General features: G+C 43.5%; 1 protein-coding gene across 1 annotated transcript in view; it reads right to left on the bottom strand.

Moving 5' to 3' along the window:
- LOC124026774 (disks large homolog 4-like) overlaps nt 1–19,889 on the bottom strand; it is a 31,729-nt gene extending 11,840 nt beyond the window's left edge. The window contains exons 1-4 of the mRNA XM_046339517.1: nt 19,880–19,889; nt 4,373–4,475; nt 4,110–4,286; nt 3,063–3,148 (exon numbers count right to left, since the gene is read on the bottom strand). Of these exons, the coding sequence (XP_046195473.1) occupies nt 3,063–3,148; nt 4,110–4,286; nt 4,373–4,431 (322 nt within the window). The 5' untranslated portion in view covers nt 4,432–4,475; nt 19,880–19,889. The remainder of the gene's footprint in view (nt 1–3,062; nt 3,149–4,109; nt 4,287–4,372; nt 4,476–19,879) is intronic.
- Between the last annotated feature and the right edge of the window lie 11 nt (nt 19,890–19,900).

Here is a 19,900-nt window from a genome sequence, read left to right as displayed (position 1 = left end):
TGAAGGCTATCAAAACTGGTCGCCTAGAGCATTGGGGACAGAGAATTAGAGGAGCAGGTTTCTGGGCATGGTAGAATATATTCAGGGCATAATGCGCAGACAGGGGTATGGTGGGGTGCGGGTACAGCGGAGGTAAGCCCAGGCACTGGGTGATGATGAGAGAGGTTGTATCTCTGGACATGCTGGTTGTAATGGGTGAGGTCACTGCATGTGTGGGAGGTGGGACAAAGGAGGTAACAGGGGTATGAAGAGTGGAACTAGGGGCTCCATTGTGAACTAAAACAATGATCACTAACCTGAACAACAGTATACAAGGCATATTGACATTTGAGAGAGACATACAGCGAGGCATACAGTAATCACAGGTGTTGAATTGGGAAAGCTAGCTAAAACAGTAGGTGAGACAACAGCTAATCAGCTAGCACAACAAACAGCAGGTAAAATGGCGTTGACTAGGCAACGGGGCCGACAGATAAAACAAACAAGCAGAATGGAGTACCGTGATTAATGGACAGTCCAGCGTGCATCAGCTATGTAGCCAAGAGATCAGTGTCCAGGGGGCAGCGGTGGATGGGCAGGGAAGCTGGACTGGCGAGTGTTATCCAGGTAAAAAAAAAACGAACAATGACTAAATAGTTTGTAGCTAGTTAGCTGGTTAGCGTCTGGAGGTTCTTGAGTGTGTTCTAAAAAATTTAAAATAATAGCGATTCCGTATCACAATGGGTGAGGCAGGTTTCCGGAAGGTATAAACAATTTAAAATCAAAAAGAGATAGAAAGTAAATATGGGTCCAGAGAGTGTTTGGGACGCGGCGATACAGACGGTTAGCAGGCCTGTGCTAACAAGCTAACAGTTCGTAGGCCCGAGCTAGACAGGGTAGCAGGGGTGTGCTACAGGTGCTCTGGCCGGGCTAGCTTCAAGCTAAGTGGGTGGAAACGCTAGCCAGGGGTAATCATCCGGGGTTGCAGTTTAGCTAGATAGCTAGTTGTGAAGATCCAGCTGAAAAATGCTCCGTTTGCGGTGGGAATCCGGGGATGAAAAATAAATAGGTCCGTTATGCTCTGGTTAGAGTCGCGTTGTTCGAACTGGTGAGAGCTTTCCGGGCTAAAGGTTAGCTGATGACCGGTTAGCTGAAGACCGCTAGCATAGCTGGTGGATTAGCTGGCTAGCTTCAGTTGAGCGGTTTCGGTTCCGAAGTAAATATAAATACTTTAGGAAAAATAGCTACATTGGGTGATGCGGGTTGCAGGAGAGTATTTGGAAGCTTAGATTTAGCAAAATGTTTTTAAAGAGGTATGCGAAGAAAAATATGTAAAAAAACGAAAAAGACGCGATATATACAGGGGACAGGACGACAGGACGACTTACTGCTACGCCATCTTGGAAAACGAATGTAGGCTACCTGCCGGTTACTAGCCCAACACTCTAACCACTAGGCTACCTGCCGGTTACTAGCCCAACACTAACCACTAGGCTACCTGCCGGTTACTAGCCCAACACTCTAACCACTAGGCTACCTGCCGGTTACTAGCCCAACACTCTAACCACTAGGCTACCTGTTGGTTACTAGCCCAACACTCTAACCACTAGGCTACCTGCTGGTTACTGTCCCAACGTTCTAAACACTAGGCTACCTGCTGGTTACTGGCCCAACGTTCTAACCACTAGCCTACCTGCTGGTTACTGGCCCAACGTTCTAACCACTAGGCTACCTGCTGGTTACTAGCCCAACGTTCTAACCACTAGGCTACCTGCTGGTTACTGGCCCAACACTCTAACCACTAGGCTACCTGCTGGTTACTGGCCCAACACTCTAACCACTAGGCTACCTGCTGGTTACTAGCCCAACACTCTAACCACTAGGCTACCTGCTGGTTACTGGCCCAACACTCTAACCACTAGGCTACCTGCTGGTTACTAGCCCAACACTCTAACCACTAGGCTACCTGCTGGTTACTGGCCCAACACTCTAACCACTAGGCTACCTGCTGGTTACTGGCCCAACACTCTAACCACTTGGCTACCTGCTGGTTACTAGCCCAACACTCTAACCACTAGACTACCTGCTGGTTACTAGCCCAACACTCTAACCACTAGACTACCTGCTGGTTACTAGCCCAACACTCTAACCACTAGGCTACCTGCTGGTTACTGGCCCAACACTCTAACCACTAGGCTACCTGCTGGTTACTAGCCCAACACTCTAACCACTAGGCTACCTGCTGGTTACTGGCCCAACGCTCTAACCACTAGGCTACCTGCCACCCCATCTGTGTATCTGTGGCCAACAGATGCATATCTGTATTCCCAGTCATGTGAAATGCGTGGATTATGGCCTAATTTATTTACTTCAATTCACTGATTTCTTTATAAGAAATGGAACTTTGTCAACTCATTAACATTGTTGCATGTTGTGTTTCTATTTCCTGTTGTTGCTAGTGATATTCATTCAAACATTTAAGTAAATACAAATGTGTTTTTCACTTAAAAGAATTAAATATGTATATTTTCACATGCAGTACCTCAGTGGATCCCTAGGGGGCAGAGACTTCCTACAGTACCTCAGAGGATCCCTAGGGGGGCAGAGACTTCCTACAGTACCTCAGAGGATCCCTAGGGGGACAGAGACTTCCTACAGTACCTCAGAGGATCCCTAGGGGGACAGAGACATCCTACAGTACCACAGAGGATCCCTAGGGGGGCAGAGACTCCCTACAGTACCTCAGTGGATCCCTAGGGGGCAGAGACTCCCTACAGTACCTCAGTGGATCCCTAGGGGGCAGAGACTCCCTACAGTACCTCAGTGGATCCCTAGGGGGCAGAGACTCCCTACAGTACCTCAGTGGATCCCCAGGGGAGCAGAGACTTCCTACAGTACCTCAGAGGATCCCTAGGGGGCCGCATACCCCCAATTGAATAGCTCAGAGTTATAGCATCACTGGTTGTGTCAGACCGCCATCTTGTGGCCGGAGTGGGATACACACCCTCCACTTCAGTTCTACTGGCTGAAACTACCACCATTTCAGAGAAATAAAATAATCTGAGGTCACAGGTCAGACCTACCTTCTATCTGTGTAACAGTTTCATAGCTCTGAACAAAGCTGCTGCGGTCCTTATTCTTCATACGAGACCACTCCTTCCTCTCCACCCTGCATAGAGAGACATAGGGCTACATTAACATGGCACTACATACTGCGTCATTAGAGACCACTCACAGAAACACACAGGAGGGGGTTAACTGTATTAACTTAGGTGTTAGGTGTGGTCCCCCTCAGTGTTAGGTCTTGTCCCCCTCAGTGTTAGGTGTGGTCCCCCTCAGTGTTAGGTGTGGTCCTCCTCAGAGTTAGGCGTGGTCCCCCTCAGTGTTAGGTGTGGTCCCCCTCAGTGTTAGGTGTGGTCCCCCTCAGTGTTAGGTCTGGTCCCCCTCAGCGTTAGGTGTGGTCCCCTCAGTGTTAGGTGTGGTCCCCCTCAGTGTTAGGTCTGGTCCCCCTCAGCGTTAGGTGTGGTCCCCTCAGTGTTAGGTGTGGTCCCCCTCAGTGTTAGGAGTCCCCCCTCAGTGTTAGGTGTGGTCCCCCTCAGCGTTAGGTCTCCCCCTCAGTGTTAGGTGTGGTCCCCCTCAGCGTTAGGTCTCCCCCCTCAGCGTTAGGTCTGGTCCCCCTCAGTGTTAGGTGTGGTCCCCCTCAGCGTTAGGTCTCCCCCCTCAGCGTTAGGTCTGGTCCCCCTCAGTGGTAGGTGTGGTCCCCCTCAGTGTTAGGTCCCCCTCAGCGTTAGGTGTGGTCCCCCTCAGCGTTAGGTCTCCCCCTCAGTGTTAGGTGTGGTCCCCTACAGTGTTAGGTGTGGTCCCCTAGTGTTAGGTGTGGTCCCCCTCAGCGTTAGGTCTCCCCCCTCAGTGTTAGGTCTCCCCCTCAGTGTTAGGTGTGGTCCCCCTCAGCGTTAGGTGTGGTCCCCCTCAGCGTTAGGTCTGGTCCCCCTTAGTGTTAGGTCTCCTCAGTGTTAGGTCTGGTCCCCCTCAGTGTTAGGTCTCCTCAGTGTTAGGTCTGGTCCCCCTCAGCGTTAGGTCTGGTCCCCCTCAGCGTCAGGTGCGTTACCCGCGTTAGGTGTGTTACCTACCTGTGTTTGCTGGGTATATACCCTAGTTCCTCCAGTTGTCCCTGTTGTCCCAGTCTCCTAGCAGTCCACCATTCTTCATCACTACAGTCAGTCACATGGAGCACCTCCCCGAAGTTAAAGCCCAATGCCTGGCTCAACAGCCCACAGTCTGCTGTTTTATCATAGTCAAACAGGGCCCTGCATAGAGAGGACATAGAGCTACATTAGTATGTCAGGGAGACATTAGCATGACATAGGGCTACATTATCATGACACTACTTTACCTGACATAGAAGGTCCTGTTGGCTCGGAGGGTCCCAGAGCTCATGCTACTGTTCATCATCTGTTCTCTCAGGTCGTGGATCTTAGCCTCAAACCTGCTGTATTCTACACACACACACACACACACACACACACACACACACACACACACACACACACACACACACACACACACACACACACACACACACACACACACACACACACACACACACACACACACACACACACACACACACACACACACACACACACACACACACACACACACACACACACACACACACAAATTGATGAACGGACTGCTGAATGTATATTTTTCTCTTGCTTTATTTGTTCTGTTCCATATTTATGTCTCTCTGATAAGCAGGAAGGGGCTGAACATAGACCATATTAATATATGTAGCCTTACAAATAAGGTTCATGAAATCAATGACTAGGTTGGTCCTGGTTGGTCCCTGGATGGGAGACCAGATGCTGCTGGAAGAGGTGCTGCAGGGCCAGTAGGAGGCACTCTTTCTCTGGTCTAAATAATATCCCAATGCCCCAGGGCAGTGATTGGGGACACTGCCCTGTGTAGGGTGCTGTCTTTCGGTTGGGGCGTTAAACGGGTGTCCTGACTCTCTGAGGTCATTAAAGATCCCATGGCACTTATCGTAAGAGTCGGGGTGTTAACCCCGGTGTCCTGGCCAAATTCCCAATCTGGCCCTCATACCATCACGGTCACCTAATAATACCCAGTTTGGCTCATTCATCCCCCTCCTGTAACTATTCCCCAGGTCGGTGCTGCAAATGAGAAAGTGTTCTCAGTCAACTTACCTGGTAAAATAACGGATAAATAAAAAAATAACTTGCTGATATCAGATAACTGGTTATTACCTCACTGTCGGAACTAGAAGCACAAGCATTTCGCTACTCTCGCATTAACATCTGCTAACCATGTGTATGTGACAAATAAAATTTGATTTGATTTGATAACATTTATATATTAGCCATTTCTGAGACTCACTTAGATTATTCATTTGATGATACAGCAGTAACAATACAAGGATATAACATCTATAGAAGAGACGGGAATGCTTATGGGGGAGGTGTTGCTGTATATATTCAGAGCCATATCCCTGTAATACCATCGTGCGCAAATTGATTCTGTCCTAACACACCAAACGCAATCACGACACACAATTGTATCAGGCTGAAGGTTGAAATAAGATATAATTGTATCAGGCTGCAGGTTGAAATAAGATATAATTGTATCAGGCTGTAGGTTGAAATAAGATACAATTCTATCAGGCTGTAGGTTGAAATAAGATACAATTGTATCAGGCTGTAGTAGTGTTACCTTCTGGATAGTAGTTAGTCCACAGTAGTCTATAGTAGTCTGTAAATAGTCTACAGTAGTCTGTAAATAGTCTACAGTAGTCTGTAAATAGTCTACAGTAGTATATATTTAGTATATAGTAGTCTGTAAATAGTCTACAGTAGTCTGTAAATAGTCTACAGTAGTCTATATTTAGTATATAGTAGTCTGTAAATAGTCTACAGTAGTATATATTTAGTATATAGTAGTCTGTAAATAGTCTACAGTAGTCTGTAAATCGTCTACAGTAGTCTGTAAATAGTCTACAGTAGTATATATTTAGTATATAGTAGTCTGTAAATAGTCTACAGTAGTCTGTAAATCGTCTATAGTAGTCTGTAAATAGTCTACAGTAGTATATATTTAGTATATAGTAGTCTGTAAATAGTCTACAGTAGTCTGTAAATAGTCTATATTAGTCTGTAAATAGTCTACAGTAGTCTGTAAATAGTCTACAGTAGTCTGTAAATAGTCTACAGTAGTCTGTAAATAGTCTACAGTAGTATATATTTAGTATATAGTAGTCTGTAAATAGCCTACAGTAGTCTGTAATTAGTCTATAGCAGTTTGTAGTTAGTCTATAGTAGTCTGTATTTAGTCTACAGTTAGTCTATAGGAGTTTGTAATTAGTCTATCGTAGTCTATAGTAGTCTGACGTAGTCTACAGTTAGGCTATATTAGTCTGTAATTAGTCTACAGTAGTCTACAGTAGTCTGACAGACTACAGTAGTCTATAGTAGTATACAGTTGGTCTATAGTAGTCTATAGTAGCCTACAGTAGTCTATAATAGTCTGACTTTGTCTACAGTAGTCTACAGTAGTCTGACTAGTCTACAGTAGTCTACAGTAGTCTGACGTAGTCTATGGTAGTCTGACATAGACTAAAGTTTGTCTATATTTGTCTATAGTAGTCTAAAGTTAGTCTATAGTAGTCTAAAGTTTGTCTATAGTAGTCTATAGTAGTCTAAAGTTACTCTATAGTAGTCTGATGTAGTCTACAGTTTGTCTATAGTAGTCTGACGTAGACTACAGTTAGTCTATAGTAGTCTATATTTGTCAGTAGAGATTATATAGTCGTCTGTAGTAGTCTTACGTAGTCTACAGTTTGTCTATAGTATATAGACTACAGTTAGTCTATAGTAGTCTATATTTGTCAGTAGAGATTATATAGTCGTCTGTAGTAGTCTTACGTAGTGTACAGTTTGTGTATAGTTTTCTACAGTAGTCTTGCATTACTCATCTCATTTGTGTATACTGTATTTTATACCACCTATTGCATCTTGCCTATGCCGCTCGGTCATCGTTCATCCATATATTTATATGTATATATTCTTATTCCACCCCTTTACTTAGATTTGTGTGTATAAGGTATTTGTTGTGGAATTGTTAGATCACTTGTTAGATATTACTGCACTGTCGGAACTAGAAGCACAAGCATTTCACTACACTCACATTAACATCTGCTGTATGTGACCAGAACAATTTGATTTGATTTGGAATGGTCTATAGTAGTCTATAGTAGTCTATAGTAGTCTGTAGTAGTCTATAGTAGTCTGTAGTAGTCTATAGTAGTCTGTAGTAGTCTATAGTAGTCTGTAGTAGTCTATAGTAGTCTGTAGTAGTCTATAGTAGTCTGTAGTAGTCTATAGTAGTCTGTAGTAGTCTATAGTAGTCTGTAGTAGTCTATAGTAGTCTGTAGTAGTCTATAGTAGTCTGTAGTAGTCTGTAGTAGTCTGTAGTAGTCTATAGTAGTCTGTAGTTGTCTATAGTAGTCTGTAGTAGTCTGTAGTAGTCTATAGTAGTCTGTAGTAGTCTGTAGTAGTCTATAGTAGTCTATAGTAGTCTGTAGTAGTCTGTAGTAGTCTGTAGTAGTCTATAGTAGTCTATAGTAGTCTGTAGTAGTCTATAGTAGTCTATAGTAGTCTATAGTAGTCTATAGTAGTCTATAGTAGTCTGTAGTAGTCTATAGTAGTCTATAGTAGTCTGTAGTAGTCTGTAGTAGTCTATAGTAGTCTATAGTAGTCTGTAGTAGTCTATAGTAGTCTATAGTAGTCTATAGTAGTCTATAGTAGTCTATAGTAGTCTATAGTAGTCTGTAGTAGTCTATAGTAGTCTATAGTAGTCTGTAGTAGTCTATAGTAGTCTATAGTAGTCTGTAGTAGTCTGTAGTAGTCTATAGTAGTCTATAGTAGTCTGTAGTTGTCTATAGTAGTCTATAGTAGTCTGTAGTAGTCTATAGTAGTCTATAGTAGTCTGTAGTAGTCTATAGTAGTCTATAGTAGTCTGTAGTTGTCTATAGTAGTCTATAGTAGTCTGTAGTAGTCTATAGTAGTCTATAGTAGTCTATAGTAGTCTATAGTAGTCTATAGTAGTCTGTAGTAGTCTATAGTAGTCTATAGTAGTCTATAGTAGTCTGTAGTAGTCTATAGTAGTCTGTAGTGGTCTATAGTAGTCTGTAGTAGTCTATAGTAGTCTATAGTAGTCTATAGTAGTCTGTAGTAGTCTGTAGTAGTCTATAGTAGTCTGTAGTAGTCTATAGTAGTCTGTAGTAGTCTATAGTAGTCTGTAGTAGTCTGTAGTAGTCTATAGTAGTCTATAGTAGTCTGTAGTAGTCTATAGTAGTCTGTAGTAGTCTATAGTAGTCTGTAGTAGTCTGTAGTAGTCTATAGTAGTCTGTAGTAGTCTGTAGTTGTCTATAGTAGTCTGTAGTTGTCTATAGTAGTCTGTAGTAGTCTATAGTAGTCTGTAGTAGTCTGTAGTTGTCTATAGTTGTCTATAGTAGTCTGTAGTAGTCTGTAGTTGTCTATAGTAGTCTGTAGTTGTCTATAGTAGTCTGTAGTAGTCTGTAGTTGTCTATAGTAGTCTGTAGTTGTCTATAGTAGTCTGTAGTAGTCTATAGTAGTCTGTAGTAGTCTGTAGTTGTCTATAGTAGTCTGTAGTTGTCTATAGTAGTCTGTAGTAGTCTATAGTAGTCTGTAGTAGTCTATAGTAGTCTATAGTAGTCTATAGTAGTCTGTAGTAGTCTATAGTAGTCTGTAGTTGTCTATAGTAGTCTGTAGTAGTCTATAGTAGTCTATAGTAGTCTGTAGTAGTCTGTAGTAGTCTATAGTAGTCTATAGTAGTCTGTAGTTGTCTATAGTAGTCTATAGTAGTCTGTAGTAGTCTATAGTAGTCTGTAGTAGTCTGTAGTAGTCTATAGTAGTCTATAGTAGTCTGTAGTAGTCTATAGTAGTCTGTAGTAGTCTATAGTAGTCTGTAGTAGTCTGTAGTAGTCTGTAGTTGTCTATAGTAGTCTGTAGTAGTCTATAGTAGTCTGTAGTAGTCTATAGTAGTCTGTAGTTGTCTATAGTAGTCTGTAGTAGTCTATAGTAGTCTATAGTAGTCTGTAGTAGTCTATAGTAGTCTGTAGTAGTCTATAGTAGTCTGTAGTAGTCTGTAGTAGTCTGTAGTTGTCTATAGTAGTCTGTAGTAGTCTATAGTAGTCTGTAGTAGTCTATAGTAGTCTATAGTAGTCTGTAGTTGTCTATAGTAGTCTGTAGTTGTCTATAGTAGTCTGTAGTAGTCTGTAGTAGTCTGTAGTTGTCTATAGTAGTCTGTAGTAGTCTATAGTAGTCTGTAGTAGTCTATAGTAGTCTATAGTAGTCTGTAGTAGTCTATAGTAGTCTGTAGTAGTCTATAGTAGTCTGTAGTAGTCTGTAGTAGTCTGTAGTTGTCTATAGTAGTCTGTAGTAGTCTATAGTAGTCTGTAGTAGTCTATAGTAGTCTATAGTAGTCTGTAGTTGTCTATAGTAGTCTGTAGTTGTCTATAGTAGTCTGTAGTAGTCTATAGTAGTCTGTAGTAGTCTATAGTAGTCTGTAGTAGTCTGTAGTAGTCTATAGTAGTCTGTAGTTGTCTATAGTAGTCTGTAGTAGTCTATAGTAGTCTGTAGTTGTCTATAGTAGTCTGTAGTTGTCTATAGTAGTCTGTAGTAGTCTGTAGTTGTCTATAGTAGTCTGTAGTTGTCTATAGTAGTCTGTAGTAGTCTATAGTAGTCTGTAGTAGTCTGTAGTAGTCTATAGTAGTCTGTAGTAGTCTATAGTAGTCTGTAGTAGTCTATAGTAGTCTGTAGTAGTCTATAGTAGTCTGTAGTAGTCTATAGTAGTCTGTAGTAGTCTATAGTAGTCTGTAGTAGTCTATAGTAGTCTGTAGTAGTCTATAGTAGTCTATAGTAGTCTGTAGTAGTCTGTAGTAGTCTGTAGTAGTCTGTAGTAGTCTGTAGTAGTCTATAGTAGTCTGTAGTAGTCTGTAGTTGTCTATAGTAGTCTGTAGTTGTCTATAGTAGTCTGTAGTTGTCTATAGTAGTCTATAGTAGTCTATAGTAGTCTGTAGTAGTCTGTAGTAGTCTGTAGTAGTCTGTAGTAGTCTATAGTAGTCTGTAGTAGTCTATAGTAGTCTATAGTAGTCTGTAGTAGTCTATAGTAGTCTATAGTAGTCTGTAGTAGTCTATAGTAGTCTGTAGTAGTCTATAGTAGTCTATAGTAGTCTATAGTAGTCTATATGTCATGCAGGTAAAAGAGGACCCAAAAGCGACTTAACAGAAACAGAGTTTAATAATGTTCAAAACGGAATAACTGACATCCTCTAGATTTGTAGAGGGGAAAACAACTGGAGAAGCGGCCACAGACTGCAGGTCGCTTCGGGTAGGCGCAGGCCGTAGTCGACTGAGACACCTGCTCACACGCAGCGTCTGATGAAGGCACAAAACACGACAGGACAGGGTGATACACAATCACGGCAAAAAACACGACAGGACAGGGCGAAACGCAATCACAACATGGTGAATACAATACGAGGAACCGACGGAACAGGAACGGATCACAAAGGAATAAATAGGGAGTCTAATCAGGGGAAAGGATCGGGAACAGGTGTGGGAAGACTAAATGATGATTAGGGGAATAGGAACAGCTGGGAGCAGGAACGGAACGACAGAGAGAAGAGAGAGCGAGAGAGTGAGAGAGGGAGGGGGAGAGAGAAGGATAGAACCAAACAAGACCAGCAGAGGGAAACGAATAGCATGGGGAGCACAGGGACAAGACATGACAATAAATGACAAACATGACAGTACCCCCACTCACCGAGCGCCTCCTGGCGCACTCGAGGAGGAATCCTGGCGGCAACGGAGGAAATCATCGATGAGCGAACGGTCCAGCACGTCCCGAGACGGAACCCAACTCCTCTCCTCAGGACCGTAACCCTCCCAATCCACTAGGTATTGGTGACCCCGTCCCCGAGAACGCATGTCCATAATTTTATGTACCTTGTAAATAGGTGCGCTCTCGACAAGGACGGGAGGGGGAGGGAAGACGAACGGGGGTGCGAAGAAAGGGCTTAACACAGGAGACATGGAAGACAGGATGGACGCGACGAAGATGTCGCGGAAGAAGCAGTCGCACAGCGACAGGATTGACGACCTGGGAGACACGGAACGGACCAATGAACCGCGGAGTCAACTTACGAGAAGCTGTCGTAAGAGGAAGGTTGCGAGTGGAAAGCCACACTCTCTGGCCGCAACAATACCTTGGACTCTTAATCCTGCGTTTATTGGCGGCTCTCACCGTCTGTGCCCTGTAACGGCAAAGTGCAGACCTCACCCTCCTCCAGGTGCGCTCACAACGTTGGACAAACGCTTGAGCGGAGGGAACGCTGGACTCGGCAAGCTGGGATGAGAACAGAGGAGGCTGGTAACCCAGACTACTCTGAAACGGAGATAACCCGGTAGCAGACGAAGGAAGCGAATTGTGAGCGTATTCTGCCCAGGGGAGCTGTTCTGCCCAAGACGCAGGGTTTCTGAAAGAAAGGCTGCGTAGTATGCGACCAATCGTCTGATTGGCCCTCTCTGCTTGACCGTTAGACTGGGGATGAAACCCGGAAGAGAGACTGACGGACGCACCAATCAAACGACAGAACTCCCTCCAAAACTGTGACGTGAATTGCGGACCTCTGTCTGAAACGGCGTCTAACGGGAGGCCATGAATTCTGAATACATTCTCAATAATGATTTGTGCCGTCTCCTTAGCGGAAGGAAGTTTAGCGAGGGGAATGAAATGTGCCGCCTTAGAGAACCTATCGACAACCGTCAGAATCACAGTCTTCCCCGCAGACAAAGGCAGACCGGTAATGAAGTCTAAGGCAATGTGAGACCATGGTCGAGAAGGAATGGGGAGCGGTCTGAGACGACCGGCAGGAGGGGAGTTACCCGACTTAGTCTGCGCGCAGTCCGAACAGGCAGCCACGAAACGGCGCGTGTCACGCTCCTGAGTCGGCCACCAAAAGCGCTGGCGAATAGACGCAAGAGTGCCTCGAACACCGGGATGACCCGCTAACTTGGCAGAGTGAGCCCACTGAAGAACAGCCAGACGAGTGGAAACAGGAACGAAAAGGAGGTTACTAGGACAAGCGCGGCGACGCAGTGTGCGTGAGTGCTTGCTTAACCTGTCTTTCAATTCCCCAGACTGTTAACCCGACAACACGCCCATAAGGAAGAATCCCCTCGGGATCAGTAGAAGCCACAGAAGAACTAAACAGACGGGATAAGGCATCAGGCTTGGTGTTCTTGCTACCCGGACGGTAAGAAATCACAAACTCGAAACGAGCGAAAAACAACGCCCAACGAGCTTGACGGGCATTAAGTCGTTTGGCAGAACGGATGTACTCAAGGTTCTTATGGTCTGTCCAAACGACAAAAGGAACGGTCGCCCCCTCCAACCACTGTCGCCATTCGCCTAGGGCTAAGCGGATGGCGAGCAGTTCACGGTTACCCACATCATAGTTGCGCTCAGATGGCGACAGGCGATGAGAAAAATAAGCGCAAGGATGAACCTTATCGTCAGACTGGAAGCGCTGGGATAGAATGGCTCCCACGCCTACCTCTGAAGCGCCAACCTCGACAATGAATTGTCTAGTGACGTCAGGAGTAACGAGGATAGGAGCGGACGTAAAACGTTCCTTTAGAAGATCAAAAGCTCCCTGGGCGGAACCGGACCACTTAAAACACGTCTTGACAGAAGTAAGAGCTGTGAGAGGGGCAGCAACTTGACCGAAATTACGAATGAAACGCCGATAGAAATTAGCGAAACCTAAAAAGCGCTGCAACTCGACACGTGACCTTGGAACGGGCCAATCACTGACAGCTTGGACCTTAGCGGAATCCATCTGAATGCCTTCAGCGGAAATAACGGAACCGAGAAAAGTAACGGAGGAGACATGAAAAGAGCACTTCTCAGCCTTTACGTAGAGACAATTCTCTAAAAGGCGCTGTAGAACACGTCGAACGTGCTGAACATGAATCTCGAGTGACGGAGAAAAAATCAGGATATCGTCAAGATAGACAAAAACAAAAATGTTCAGCATGTCTCTCAGAACATCATTAACTAATGCCTGAAAAACAGCTGGCGCATTGGCGAGACCGAACGGCAGAACCCGGTACTCAAAATGCCCTAACGGAGTATTAAACGCCGTTTTCCACTCGTCCCCCTCTCTGATGCGCACGAGATGGTAAGCGTTACGAAGGTCCAACTTAGTAAAGCACCTGGCTCCCTGCAGAATCTCGAAGGCTGATGACATAAGGGGAAGCGGATAACGATTCTTAACCGTTATGTCATTCAGCCCTCGATAATCCACGCAGGGGCGCAGAGTACCGTCCTTCTTCTTAACAAAAGAACCCCGCCCGGCCGGAGAGGAAGAAGGCACTATGGTACCGGCGCCAAGAGACACAGACAAATAATCCTCGAGAGCCTTACGTTCGGGAGCCGACAGAGAGTATAGTCTACCTCGAGGAGGAGTGGTCCCCGGAAGGAGATCAATACTACAATCATACGACCGGTGAGGAGGAAGGGAGTTGGCTCGGGACCGACTGAAGACCGTGCGCAGATCATGATATTCCTCCGGCACTCCTGTCAAATCGCCAGGTTCCTCCTGAGAAGTAGGGACAGAAGAAATGGGAGGGATGGCAGACATTAAACACTTCACATGACAAGAAACGTTCCAGGATAGGATAGAATTACTAGACCAATTAATAGAAGGATTATGACATACAAGCCAGGGGTGACCCAAAACAACAGGTGTAAACGGTGAACGGAAAATCAAAAAAGACATAGTCTCACTGTGGTTACCAGATACTGTGAGAGTTAAAGGTAGTGTCTCAAATTTGATACTGGGAAGATGACTACCATCTAAGGCAAACATGGGCGTAGGCCTGTCTAACGGTCTGAAAGGAATGTTATGTTTCCGAGCCCATGCTTCGTCCATGAAACAACCCTCAGCCCCAGAGTCAATCAAAGCACTGCATGTAGCACCCGAACCGGTCCAGCGTAGATGGACCGACATAGTAGTACAAGATCTAGATGAAGGGACCTGAGTAGTAGCGCTCACCAGTAGCCCTCCGCTTACTGATGGGCTCTGGCCTCTTACTGGACATGAAATAACAAAATGTCCAGCAACTCCGCAATAGAGGCACAGGCGGTTGGTGATCCTCTGTTCCCTCTCCTTATTCGAGATGCGAATCCCTCCCAGCTGCATGGGCTCAGTCTCAAAGCCAGAGGAGGGAGATGGTTGCGATGCGGAGCAGGGAAACACCGTTGATGCGAGCTCTCTTCCACGAGCCCGGTGACGAAGATCTACCCGTCGTTCTATGCGGATGGCGAGAGCAATCAAAGAGTCCACATCTGAAGGAACCTCCCGGGAGAGAATCTCATCCTTAACCGCTGCGTGGAGTCCCTCCAGAAAACGAGCGAGCAGCGCCGGCTCGTTCCACTCACTAGAGGCAGCAAGAGTGCGAAACTCAATGGAATAATCCGTTATGGACCGTTCACCTTGGCATAAGGAAGCCAGGGCCCTAGAAGCCTCCTCACCAAAAACTGAACGGTCAAAAACCCGAATCATCTCCTCTTTAAAGTTCTGGAATCTGTTAGAGCAATCAGCCCTTGCCTCCCAGATAGCTGTGCCCCATTCTCGAGCCCGGCCAGTAAGGAGTGAAATGACGTAAGCAACCCGAGCTCTCTCTAGAGTATGTGTGGGGTTGGAGAGAGAACACAATCTCACACTGCGTGAGAAAGGAGCGGCACTCAGTGGGCTGCCCGGAGTAGCAAGGTGGGTTATTAACCCTGGGTTCTGGAGGCTCGGCAGGCCAGGGAGTAACAGGTGGCACGAGACGTAGACTCTGGAACTGTCCAGAGAGGTCGGAAACCTGAGCGGCCAGGTTCTCCACGGCATGGCGAGCAGCAGACAATTCCTGCTCGTGTCTGCCGAGCATGGCTCCTTGGAACTCGACGGCAGTGTAACGAGCGTCTGAAGTCGCTGGGTCCATTCCTTGGTCGGTTCCTTCTGTCATGCAGGTAAAAGAGGACCCAAAAGCGACTTAACAGAAACAGAGTTTAATAATGTTCAAAACGGAATAACTGACATCCTCTAGATTTGTAGAGGGGAAAACAACTGGAGAAGCGGCCACAGACTGCAGGTCGCTTCGGGTAGGCGCAGGCCGTAGTCGACTGAGACACCTGCTCACACGCAGCGTCTGATGAAGGCACAAAACACGACAGGACAGGGTGATACACAATCACGGCAAAAACACGACAGGACAGGGCGAAACGCAATCACAACATGGTGAATACAATACGAGGAACCGACGGAACAGGAACGGATCACAAAGGAATAAATAGGGAGTCTAATCAGGGGAAAGGATCGGGAACAGGTGTGGGAAGACTAAATGATGATTAGGGGAATAGGAACAGCTGGGAGCAGGAACGGAACGACAGAGAGAAGAGAGAGCGAGAGAGTGAGAGAGGGAGGGGGAGAGAGAAGGATAGAACCAAACAAGACCAGCAGAGGGAAACGAATAGCATGGGGAGCACAGGGACAAGACATGACAATAAATGACAAACATGACACTATAGTAGTCTGTAGTAGTCTATAGTAGTCTGTAGTAGTCTATAGTAGTCTATAGTAGTCTGTAGTAGTCTATAGTAGTCTGTAGTAGTCTATAGTAGTCTATAGTAGTCTGTAGTAGTCTATAGTAGTCTGTAGTAGTCTATAGTAGTCTATAGTAGTCTATAGTAGTCTATAGTAGTCTATAGTAGTCTGTAGTTGTCTATAGTAGTCTATAGTAGTCTGTAGTAGTCTATAGTAGTCTGTAGTAGTCTATAGTAGTCTGTAGTAGTCTATAGTAGTCTGTAGTAGTCTATAGTAGTCTGTAGTTGTCTATAGTAGTCTGTAGTAGTCTATAGTAGTCTGTAGTAGTCTATAGTAGTCTGTAGTTGTCTATAGTAGTCTGTAGTAGTCTGTAGTTGTCTATAGTAGTCTGTAGTAGTCTATAGTAGTCTGTAGTAGTCTATAGTAGTCTGTAGTTGTCTATAGTAGTCTGTAGTTGTCTATAGTAGTCTGTAGTAGTCTATAGTAGTCTGTAGTTGTCTATAGTAGTCTGTAGTAGTCTGTAGTTGTCTATAGTAGTCTGTAGTAGTCTATAGTAGTCTGTAGTAGTCTATAGTAGTCTGTAGTAGTCTATAGTAGTCTGTAGTTGTCTATAGTAGTCTGTAGTAGTCTGTAGTTGTCTATAGTAGTCTGTAGTTGTCTATAGTAGTCTGTAGTAGTCTATAGTAGTCTGTAGTAGTCTATAGTAGTCTGTAGTTGTCTATAGTAGTCTGTAGTAGTCTATAGTAGTCTGTAGTTGTCTATAGTAGTCTGTAGTAGTCTGTAGTTGTCTATAGTAGTCTGTAGTAGTCTATAGTAGTCTGTAGTAGCCTGCCGTGAATCTGTAGTAGTCTATAGTAGTCTGTAGTTGTCTATAGTAGTCTGTAGTAGTCTATAGTAGTCTGTAGTAGTCTACAGTAATCTGTAGTTGTCTATAGTAGTCTGTAGTAGTCTATAGTAGTCTGTAGTAGTCTGTAGTTGTCTATAGTAGTCTGTAGTTGTCTATAGTAGTCTGTAGTTGTCTATAGTAGTCTGTAGTAGTCTGTAGTTGTCTATAGTAGTCTGTAGTTGTCTATAGTAGTCTGTAGTAGTCTATAGTAGTCTGTAGTAGTCTATAGTAGTCTGTAGTTGTCTATAGTAGTCTGTAGTAGTCTATAGTAGTCTGTAGTTGTCTATAGTAGTCTGTAGTAGTCTGTAGTTGTCTATAGTAGTCTGTAGTAGTCTATAGTAGTCTGTAGTTGTCTATAGTAGTCTGTAGTAGTCTGTAGTTGTCTATAGTAGTCTGTAGTAGTCTATAGTAGTCTGTAGTAGCCTGCCGTGAATCTGTAGTAGTCTATAGTAGTCTGTAGTTGTCTATAGTAGTCTGTAGTAGTCTATAGTAGTCTGTAGTAGTCTACAGTAATCTGTAGTTGTCTATAGTAGTCTGTAGTAGTCTATAGTAGTCTGTAGTAGTCTGTAGTTGTCTATAGTAGTCTGTAGTTGTCTATAGTAGTCTGTAGTTGTCTATAGTAGTCTGTAGTAGTCTATAGTAGTCTATAGTAGTCTATAGTTGTCTATAGTAGTCTGTAGTAGTCTATAGTAGTCTGTAGTAGCCTGCCGTGAATCTGTAGTAGTCTATAGTAGTCTGTAGTTGTCTATAGTAGTCTGTAGTAGTCTATAGTAGTCTGTAGTAGTCTACAGTAATCTGTAGTTGTCTATAGTAGTCTGTAGTAGTCTATAGTAGCCTGCCGTGAATCTGTAGTAGTCTATAGTAGTCTGTAGTAGTCTATAGTAGTCTGTAGTAGTCTATAGTAGTCTGTAGTAGTCTACAGTAATCTGTAGTTGTCTATAGTAGTCTGTAGTAGTCTATAGTAGCCTGCCGTGAATCTGTAGTAGTCTATAGTAGTCTGTAGTTGTCTATAGTAGTCTGTAGTAGTCTATAGTAGTCTGTAGTAGTCTACAGTAATCTGTAGTTGTCTATAGTAGTCTGTAGTTGTCTATAGTAGTCTGTAGTAGTCTATAGTAGTCTGTAGTAGTCTACAGTAATCTGTAGTTGTCTATAGTAGTCTGTAGTTGTCTATAGTAGTCTGTAGTAGTCTATAGTAGTCTGTAGTAGTCTACAGTAATCTGTAGTTGTCTATAGTAGTCTGTAGTAGTCTATAGTAGTCTGCCGTGAATCTGTAGTAGTCTATAGTAGTCTGTAGTTAGTCTGTGGTTAGTCTATAATAATCTGTAGTAGTCTATAGTAATCTGTGGTTAGTCTATAGTAATCTGTAGTAGTCGTAGTCTATAGTAATCTGTGGTTAGTCTATAGTAATCTGTAGTAGTCTATAGTAGTCTGTAGTTAGTCTGTAGTTGTCTATAGTAATCTGTAGTAGTCTATTGTAGTCTGTAGTTAGTCTGGGGTTAGCCTATAGTAATCTGTAGTTGTCTATAGTAGTCTGTAGTAGTCTATAGTAGTCTATAGTAGTCTATAGTAGTTTGCCGTGAATCTGTAGTAATATAAAGTCGTCTATAATAGTCTATGGTAGTCTGTAGTTAGTCTGGAGTTAGTAGTTTATAGTAGAATGTAGTAGTCTATCCTAGTATGCAGTTAGTCATTATTAGTCTATAGTAGTCTATAGTAGTATGTAGTAGTCTATCCTAGTATGCAGTTGGTCATTATTAGTCTATAGTAGTCTATAGTAGTTTATAGTAGTATGTAGTAGTCTATCCTAGTATGCAGTTGGTCATTATTAGTCTATAGTAGTCTATAGTAGTTTATAGTAGAATGTAGTAGTCTAACCTAGTATGCAGTTAGTCCTCATTAGTCTATAGTAGTCTAGTAGTCTATAGTAGTTTATAGTAAAATGTAGTAGTCTATCCTAGTACGTAGTTAGTCCTTATTAGTCTATAGTAGTCTACAGTAGTCTACAGTAGTCTATAGTAGTCTGTAGTAGTCTATAGTAGTGTATAGTAGAATGTAGTAGTCTATCCTAGTCTGTAGTTAGTCTGTAGTTGTCTATAGTAATCTGTAGTAGTCTATAGTAGTCTGTAGTTAGTCTGTGGTTAGTCTATAGTAATCTGTAGTTGTCAATAGTAGTCTGTAGTAGTCTATAGTAGTCTATAGTAGTCTATAGTAGTCTATATAGTAGCCTGCCGTGAATCTGTAGTAGTCTATAGTAGTCTGTAGTTAGTCTGTGGTTAGTCTATAGTAATCTGTAGTTAGTCTGTAGTAGTCTATAGTAGTCTATAGTAGTCTGTAGTAGTCTGTAGTTAGTCTGGGGTTAGTCTATAGTAATCTGTAGTTGTCTGTAGTAGTCTGTAGTTAGTCTGGGGTTAGTCTATAGTAATCTGTAGTTGTCTATAGTAGTCTGTAGTTAGTCTGGGGTTAGCCTATAGTAATCTGTAGTTGTCTATAGTAGTCTGTAGTAGTCTATAGTAGTCTGTAGTAGTCTATAGTAGTCTATAGTAGTCTATAGTAGTTTGCCGTGAATCTGTAGTAATATAAAGTCGTCTATAATAGTCTATGGTAGTCTGTAGTTAGTCTGGAGTTAGTAGTTTACAGTATAATGTAGTAGTCTATCCTAGTATGCAGTTAGTCCTTATTAGTCTATAGTAGTCTACAGTAGTCTACAGTAGTCTATAGTAGTCTGTAGTAGTCTATAGTAGTCTATAGTAGTTTATAGTAGAATGTAGTAGTCTATCCTAGTATGTAGTTAGTCCTTATTAGTCTATAGTAGTCTATATTATTATTATTATTTATTATTATATTCTTACCCTCAGGTCTGTAGTGGTCTGTAGTGGTCTGTGATATTATTACCCTCAGGTCTGTAGTGGTCTGTAGTGGTCTGTAGTGGTCTGTGATATTATTACCCTCAGGTCTGTAGTGGTCTGCAGTGGTCTGTAATATTATTACCCTCAGGTCTGTAGTGGTCTGTGATATTATTACCCTCAGGTCTGTAGTGGTCTGTAGTGGTCTGTAGTGGTCTGTGATATTATTACCCTCAGGTCTGTAGTGGTCTGTGATATTATTACCCTCAGGTCTGTAGTGGTCTGTGATATTATTACCCTCAGGTCTGTAGTGGTCTGTAGTGGTCTGTGATATTATTACCCTCAGGTCTGTAGTGGTCTGTAGTGGTCTGTAGTGGTCTGTGATATTATTACCCTCAGGTCTGTCTCAGGTCTGTAGTGGTCTGTGATATTCTTACCCTCAGGTCTGTAGTGGTCTGTAGTGGATATTATTACCCTCAGGTCTGTAGTGGTCTG

This window comes from Oncorhynchus gorbuscha, unplaced genomic scaffold (genome assembly GCF_021184085.1).
Source record: "Oncorhynchus gorbuscha isolate QuinsamMale2020 ecotype Even-year unplaced genomic scaffold, OgorEven_v1.0 Un_scaffold_2825, whole genome shotgun sequence".
NCBI lineage: Eukaryota > Metazoa > Chordata > Actinopteri > Salmoniformes > Salmonidae > Oncorhynchus > Oncorhynchus gorbuscha.
The sequence above is the reverse complement of the archived record's forward strand: the minus strand, read 5'-3'. Positions and strand labels throughout refer to the sequence as shown.